The sequence below is a fragment of the Lycium ferocissimum genome, chromosome 12 (assembly GCF_029784015.1).
Source record: "Lycium ferocissimum isolate CSIRO_LF1 chromosome 12, AGI_CSIRO_Lferr_CH_V1, whole genome shotgun sequence".
Lineage (NCBI taxonomy): Eukaryota > Viridiplantae > Streptophyta > Magnoliopsida > Solanales > Solanaceae > Lycium > Lycium ferocissimum.
In genome coordinates this window covers 58,334,758-58,343,273 of record NC_081353.1, presented here as the reverse complement: position 1 = coordinate 58,343,273, position 8,516 = coordinate 58,334,758, and the positions used below count along the sequence as shown (strand labels likewise).

Sequence of the window (8,516 nt, the reverse complement as noted above, 5' to 3'; positions counted from 1 at the left end):
AAAGAGTGAAGATGGAGGAAATGAAAGAGAAGAGCATGAATAAAGGTTGGGGTCAGGGGTTTAGGTATAGGTTTCACTCATAGATTCTGTGCGTGAAAGAACCAAAGTGTAAATGTACACTTTGGCCCTTTCAAGCACAGATTTGATTCTTTTTTTTTTTTTTTAATGAGTTAGTTTGGTTCCAATTTTTTTTTTTTTTTGAGTTACAAAAGTGCCGGACTCTAGTATATCTAGTAACTCTCTAGAAACCTCTTCTCAATATATATTATGTTGAACAAATTAAATGGTTGAAAGGTTTATGTCGGACAACCTTCACCACACGTCAAATCTATCACTTCAACAACGACACGTGCACATAAAGAAATCTGCGTAGCTTAATATTACAAATGCACCTAAACTTCTCTGTATCCTCTCAATTATATCACACGTCTTCAAAGGGACCCGCCTAACAAACTTGCTACTTTATTAGATTAGGCAGCAGGTAGAACGTTGATTGATATAAAGATAATACACTTATCACCACTTATTCATTTTAGGTCATGGCTATGGATATGAAGGAAATGTTAATCCCAAGAGTAAAGCTGAATTCTGGTCATGAAATGCCTCTTATAGGCATGGGAACAGCACCTGCCTTACCACCACATGATCAATTAGTCTCCACACTTGTAGATGCCATTGAAGCTGGTTATCGACACTTTGACACAGCCGCTCTCTATGGCTCTGAGGAAGCACTTGGCCGAGCAATAGTAGAAGCGCTACAACGTGGACTCATTAAGAGCCGCGAAGATGCGTTCATTACCTCCAAATTATGGTGCACGGACGCACACCCCGACCTTGTTCTTCCTGCCCTAAATAGAACTCTTGGGTAAGTTTGAACTCCATATGCCAGAGTTTGCTGACTTTAATATCGACCCAAGCCCGGAAAAACGAGGAAAGTTGGGGTTGGTTGACAGTCACTGGTCAGTCTGTGTGCTAGAGAAAATAATCATTAATATTGTTGTCTATTGTTATTGTTTTCTTTATTTACTATTCCCTCAGTCCCAAATTATTCTTTTTTTTTTTTTTAATCTGACCCAAAAGGATTGTCATCATTTTATATTTAGAAACAATTTAACTTTACGAGATAATTTACAGTCACACAAATATTTAAAACTTATTTTGAACTATACATTTTAAAAGTATTTCTTTATTTCTTAAACTTTATGCCAAGTCAAAAGAGGACAATCTTTATGGGACAGAGGGAGTAGTTAGAATAAGTCCGGATTGAGCCCCGGCCCAATTACTGTAAAGGTTTTTTCTTTCTCCAATGAAGTTTGCTTCGAGCAATTAAAAACTAAAATATCTATAAATGATCGGAATGGTAATTTAATTTAGTGTTTCTAAATTTTATGTTATTAGTAAATTTTTATATGATGGTGGTTTATAAATAGCTGGTCAATGGACTGAGATAGTAACCAAATAGTGATAGTTACGGGTGATGGTTGTATGAATTTTTTTTTTTATATCACCGCTCGAATCTGAAACCTTTATTAAGGGTGTGAAGTGATCCTATTCATCCAATCACAATCTTTAATGGTAATTTCTTATTAACCTGGATAGCAATAAATTTTTTATCACTAATATATAAAGCCAAATGAGTTATTATGTTATTTGAATTATAATCACTAAGTTACATTAGGCCAGTTAATATGTTTGATTCATTATGTCTTTTATTTTTCGTGAATATTAAAATATATTTTTGCTATTACTGTTTAGTACAACCTTTTAATTTGTCAGAGATTTGGTTAAACTAATCATTAGTAGTTAAAGCACTATTTGGATTAAGAAATTTGAGCATAATGTAAGTTTCATTTGGAAATATTCAGCGTAACAAAAAATGAAAAACTAAACAACCTCAAAAAAATTCACATATTTGAGATAATAGGAAGAAAAAGTAATTACGATTACAAATCCATTTGACATCAAACCACTCCATAAAGTGGAAGGGGATGGGCAGAAGTGTCTTTGTAGTCGAAAGCTAATAAAGCATGCGCAGGTACATTTATTCAATTGGACCAATCAGAATAAGCACCTAATCCTAATTTACCAAATAGCCCTTAATTGTCATGCCAAGCATGCAGCTGAGGCAGGCATGTTGACCTGAAGCTTCTCAACTTTGTGGCTTCTATATTAGTAGTAATATTGGACCGAAACAAGATTATTAAACGGAGTGACATGGATAGTGATGCTAGCCCTATTTGTTGGAGTTGAAACATAATTGTTGTTGTTGGTAGGACTCGATAGATATACACATGATGTGAAGTCAATGAATCTTGATCATATTAAATGTAAACCTTATATATATGGTTTTAGAAAATATTTATATACTGCAGATATTCTTTAAGCTTTTCTTGTTTTTCTTTTTCTGTTTTGGTTACTTAATTTTACCCAGTCATGAATGTGAAAAATGATGTAATTTGTAGGACGCTGGGGATGGATTACTTGGACTTATACCTAATACATTTGCCAGTGAGGTTGAAGAAGAAGGTTAATAGTGATGATTATGAGCAGTGGCGGATCCAGAATTTTCATTCAGGGTGTTCGGGAAAAAATAGAAGCTAAATATAAAAAAAATAATGTTGTCAATGAGAATCAAACCTAGGACACTAGAGACAATTTTGGACACCCTGGACCACTTGAACTAACCTTTTGCTTTTATTCAGGGTGTTCAAAAGTTAATATATGTACATAAATACAAAAAATTTACCATATATATACACTATAATTTTTTGCCGAGGGTGTTCGGGTGAACACCCTCAAGCCTCTTTAAATCCGCCCCTGATTATGAGGACACTAGGATTGAAAAAGAGGATGTAATTCCATTTGACATGATAGGGACATGGCAAGCCATGGAAGAATGTTGCAGGTTAGGTCTAGCCAAGTCTATTGGTGTCTCCAACTTCAGCTGCACCAAACTCTCAAAACTCCTGCACAATGCTACCATTCCTCCTGCAGTTAACCAGGTAAGATGCATGATTTTTAAAAATTTAGGGCTGTATAAAGAAAACCGACAAATCGCACCAAATCGATAATCCGAGTTAAACCGAAAAAAAAAACTGACTAGTGATTTGGTAGTGGAAAAAAACCGACTATAATTGGTTTGATTTGATTTTAACTAAAAAAAAGTCAAACCAAACCTAACCAATCCAACAATACATATATCCAATTTTTAAAGTATTTTATACATAAATTTAGTAATTTGTAAGGTGATTTATAAATATTACATAAATTTATTAATTTGTAATGTGATTTATAAATATTTCTTAAATTTTTTCATAATTTTTTTATCTTTTAACATATTATTTTAAGTTTGAACTTAGAATTTTAAATATTTCAATAAGTTTTATAGCCCATAGATGTTAGCAACTCAAATAATGTTCAAACCAAAATCAATACTAATGCTAACAAAATAAATTCAATTCTATCACTAGAAATGACAATAATGTTGAATATCCATTTTGGAACCACCTCCCCTCCAATGCACTTCCCCTCCAGTTCGTCCAGTTCCCTCAGTTCCCTCTTCGATTTGTGACATGTGTCATCTAATATATTAAATGGCTCAGATTCTTTCTCCCTAATTTTAATTCTAAGCACACCCTTCATAGAAATAAATCCACTCAAATGTCTCTTCCTCCATGTTCCCACTGTTAAGGTTTTATCTATTATTAATGTGTCAAATTTTGGTGTAATATTTTAAACTTTAAATAAAGTCGGTGTAGCTTTTATTTAATTATTTTTGATGTGTCAAAATTAGCCCGAACATTCAGAAGCCATGGTAGTAGCTGAAGGTCGAAAAATACATATAGAAGTACTAATTTTAAATGGAGTTAAACTGAAAGAAGATTGCATGCAGTAATTATAAGCATTCTGCAAAAGGAGAACAAAAAAATGAAGGGAACTCACGGAAGAAGAGAAATGGATTTTTGTTCGGTGTGATATATTGAAGACTTGCATCGCGTGGGACATGGAGGAAGAGAGATTTGAGCGGGTTTATTTCTATGAAGAGTGTGCTTAGAACTAAAATTAGGGAGAAAGAATCTGAGCCATTTAATATATTAGATGACACATGCCACAAATCAAAGAGGGAACTGGACCAACTGGAGGGGAGCCGGCTCCATCTATTCTTTAGTTTAAGTTACATTGGTTTAGCTGTGAAAATACATAACTTAATTTTATTTGAGTTGTTAGAGTTGCTAACATCTATGAGCTATAAAACTTATTGGAATATTCAAAATTCTAAGTTTAAACTTGAAATAATATGTTAAAGAGAAAAAAAAAATAATGAAAAAAATTTAAGAAATAGTTTTGTCATGTAATTAATACTACTTAATTTTGTCATGTAATTATTACTTATTAACCGTATTTATTTTAGCATGACTTAGTATTTTTAGATTATGATCATTTTCATTATGACTTATTAATTAGCAATATTTATTTTATGCAATATCATTATATTTTTTGTTGAATATTTTATTACAATGTCATCACTCATATCACATTTTATGTTATTTTTTCAAGAAATATCTTAACTATATAGTTGTATCTTACTATGATTAAAAAGATGAAATAAAAGTTATATGTTTTATATGAAGACTTTTCTGGAAAAAAATTCAAAAATTCGAGAAAATCCGAGGTTGAAAAACTCGACTTATGTTCTTTAATTTGGTTTGATTTACAGGTTTTAAAACCCGAGACAATTGGTTTGGTTTGATATTTGAAAACCCGGACCAACGCGGTCCATGTACAACCCTGGTTGGAATAATTCCTTACTATTAGGGTGCGTTTGATAGGGAGAAAAAAAAATCTGAGAAAATAAATATGGGTTCTTAATTACTTATTTTTTGTGTTTGGTACATAAGAAGAAAATATTGTCACAAAAGTATTTGTAATATAGGTCAACACTATGGGGGTGGGAATGGGGCTAGGGGGGGGGGCTTGAGAATGGGGCTAATTGGGTAAATTTCATGAATGGTCAGTTAACTATCACTTCTTTTCACCAAAGTCACTTAATTATATTTTCTAACACAAAAATCACACAACTATACATTTTTTCACTAGTCACTTAACTATGTTTTCTAACACAAAAGTCACACAGCTATCCCTTTTTTTCACCAAAGTTACTTAATTATATTTTATAACACAAAAGTCACACCTACTGGGAAAAAAAAATTCAACTTCCAGTGGGTAATATTTTTATATTCTTTTTTATTTTTAATTTAATAGATACAAACTCAATTTAAAAAAAATCGACCCAGTCCCAAACTCATATGCAGATATTAAAATAACAAAAGGAATTTTAAAAAATATCACAAGATTATTACTTCTGATGCAAATAGTAATAACTATTATTCCGTATAATTCAATTTCCTACTATCAAACAACATGTAACGCTTTTCAATATATATGTAAAAAAGGGCCAATAAAATTCACACACATTTTTTACTTGAGAGCCCCTAGAGAGAAGGATCGTATATTTGGTGAAGGATTGGTTTTGTTTCTTTAATATTTTATATTTGCATAAGTTTTGCATCGGATCGATTCTTTTTAATTGAGTTTGTATCTATTAGATTTTAAAAAAAAAATTACCCATCGATAGTTAAATTTTTCTGTAGGTGCGATTTTTCTGTTAATAGTTTTATAACTTTCGTGTTAGTAAGCTAAAAGTTTTGTGACTTTTGTATTAGAGAACATAAGTGACTTTAGAAAACATAGTTAAGTGACTTTGGTAAAAAAAATGATATTTATGTAACTTTTGTGTTAGAAAATATAGTCAAGTGACTTTGATGAAAAAAAGTAATAGTTAAGTGATTATTCATGAAATTTACCGAGGGCGGAGGGTGGGAGTGGCAGGGGGATCTCTATCATAAGTCTACTAAGACATAGGCCTTAGGCCCCTACTTTTACTTATTACTTAATATATTTATTATGTGTTAGTATTTTTTTTTTAGTAGTTTTAAAGAAAAAATTCAAGTTGTTGCCATTAAAAAAGAAATAACAATTTGTTGTTGTTGTTGTTTTTTTTTTTTTTTTAACCTTATGATGATTGATAGTGACTTATGGAGCCCCATTTATTACTATTATATATTTATTAATTTTCATTTCTCTGAGTAAGTTTAAAGAAAAAATTCAAGTTGATTGGCGTAAAATAATGGATTATAAGAAAATTAAATAAATGTGCATCTCAAAAGGCTAAAAAGATATATTTCACATATTTATAAATATATGTTTTATTTACTTTAAGGCCCCAAATTAAAATATGATTTTAGGCCACAAATATCGTTGAGACGCCCTTGAGGAGTGGGACTATACAGGGTGTGTTGAAGGGTGGGGCTGAGACATTAGTATATATGAAAAGTGTAACTTGTGAAACTTATTTTTCCTAGTTTCATTAGAGAAGTTGTTTTTCAGAAATTTTGATAAACAAACATGGAGAAATTAAAAAAAAAAATTAAAATATTTTCCTCTAATACCAAACCCACCCTTAGTTCTAAGGGGTCGTTTGGTTCAAAAACAAGTTATACATGGATTAATAATGCAGGGTTTTAGTTTGCAGGTGGAAATGCATGTTGCATGGAGACAAGAGAAGATGTTAGAGTTTTGCAAGGAGAAAGGAATACGCGTGAGTGCATGGTCACCACTTGGAGCTAATGGGATTTCTCAATGGGGCAACAATGCTGTTATGCATAGCCCTGTCCTTAAAGATATCGCCATTTACAAACACAAGACCGTTGCACAGGTAAGAAATGCACTCTGTAATGTGAAAAAAATCTTTATACTTGCAGTACTGTTTAATCCCCTGCTTTTCACTTCCTGTTTTGTTTTAGATTTTGAGTTTCAGGGTGTGTTTGGTACGATGGAAAATGTCATGTTAGGAATATTTACATATATTCAAAGCAAAATACTATGAGGTTTTTGAATTCGAGTGCAACTTTCGGTGGTGGGGTAGGCGGGGTGGGAGGTGGGGTAGGCAGGAAGAGGGATGGTGGGTGGACCGTGGGCGGGTGGTAGGTGGTAGGTAGGGTAGGTGGGTGGGTAGGGGGGTAGGGCGGTTTGGGAGTGGGTGAGGTAGGTAGGTGGGGGTGAGTGGATAGTGCGTGGGTCGGTTGGGGTTGCATTGGTGTGTTTTTATTTATCCGGAAAATGTTTTCCCACAAATTTTTCAGAAAAACAAATTTTTAAGGAAAACATTTTCCAAGATATTTAGCCAACCAAATAAGGAAAAATCGGAAAACTTTTTCATGATATTTAGCCAACCAAACAAGGGAAATAAATAGGAAAACATTTTTCGAAAGACATTTTCTGTCGACATACCAAACACACTCCAAGTCCTATATACGTACTAATGATATAAAAAATATTTACCAAGTCACTTCTTAAAGATAATTATAGATAAATGTCTTAATGAACAATTACTAATTAATATATTGACTTTACCTAAGTATCTATGTTTTCAATATTTATAGGTGGCATTAAGGTGGGTATATGAGCAAGGAGCTAGCGTAATAGTGAAGAGTTTCAACAAGGACAGGATGAAAGAGAACCTACACATTTTGGATTGGGAACTAAGTAATGAAGAGGTCACTCGGATTCAAGAGATTCCTCCATGCACTGGATTTAATGTTGAACTTATATTTGTTCATCCAAATGGACCATTCAAATCCGTGGACCAATTCTGGGATGGCGAGCCCGAAATATGATCACTCACCTAATAATTATTATTAGTTTATTATTTCAGAAAGTCACTTTAATTGCTGAAAAAGATCGGAATCAAGAAGGGTGACTTTGTAAGATAATAACGTATTAGTTGAGTGACCTAGAAATCAGTCCTTTAGAAGTCTCCAGCCTTTCAATTATTGCAATTCTTAGTTGTTTATAAAGTTAAGGTACTCAAGAAAAATCGAAAAACGCAACTGATCAAACCATGATAAGATGGTGTAGTCTTCAATTTAGTACTGAATAATTAATTTAGCTGCAATATATAGAATATTTTGTTTGATTTGGTATTAAATAATAATAGTTGAACTATATTATCCAACTAAACCGAAAATGATATTGTTAATATTTATTTCATACATGAATAAGAATGAAAGTTCTTTTTTTCCTGCAATTTTGACCAACTACTAAATGTTTTGTACCACACGACTTCCACTCAAACTACCACACGACTTCCACTCAAACTTTCCATATACGTATTTGTTGAAAATTTAACTATGTGTTGGAAGAAGAAAAAGAAATTGATTTGTGATACATGAGTTTCTTAGAAATTGATTTGTGATACATGAGTTTCTTAGAAATTTAAAATACATGTATTATCGTATGCATTTTTAAAATAATTTTTTTATCGAATTTATACCACTAAACAGTGCAGTGTGTCTAGCAACCCATTTATTAATAGTAAAAGAAATCCTGAAAAAGAACAAGTACAAGCTAGGGGACTAGACCATACTTTGCCATGTATTATCTTATTCATGTACTGG

The 8,516-nt window shown here is 32.3% G+C and overlaps 1 protein-coding gene across 1 annotated transcript; it reads left to right on the top strand.

The window, feature by feature from the left end:
• Positions 1 to 405: 405 nt before the first annotated feature.
• Positions 406 to 8,100, top strand: LOC132040709 (protein REDOX 2-like). The gene is made up of 5 exons (XM_059431368.1): positions 406 to 865; positions 2,463 to 2,547; positions 2,829 to 3,002; positions 6,593 to 6,775; positions 7,503 to 8,100. Exons 1-5 carry the CDS (start codon positions 540 to 542, stop codon positions 7,734 to 7,736), a joined length of 1,002 nt encoding a protein of 333 aa, XP_059287351.1. The 5' UTR covers positions 406 to 539; the 3' UTR covers positions 7,737 to 8,100.
• The last annotated feature ends 416 nt before the right edge of the window (positions 8,101 to 8,516 follow it).

Coding starts and splice junctions, on each gene's coding strand:
- LOC132040709 (XM_059431368.1), top strand. CDS start 540: ATGGCTATGGATATGAAGGAAATGTTAATCCCAAGAGTAAAGCTGAAT. Junction 866..2,462: donor GCCCTAAATAGAACTCTTGG/GTAAGTTTGAAC, acceptor TGTAATTTGTAG/GACGCTGGGGATGGATTACT. Junction 3,003..6,592: donor TTCCTCCTGCAGTTAACCAG/GTAAGATGCATG, acceptor TTTAGTTTGCAG/GTGGAAATGCATGTTGCATG.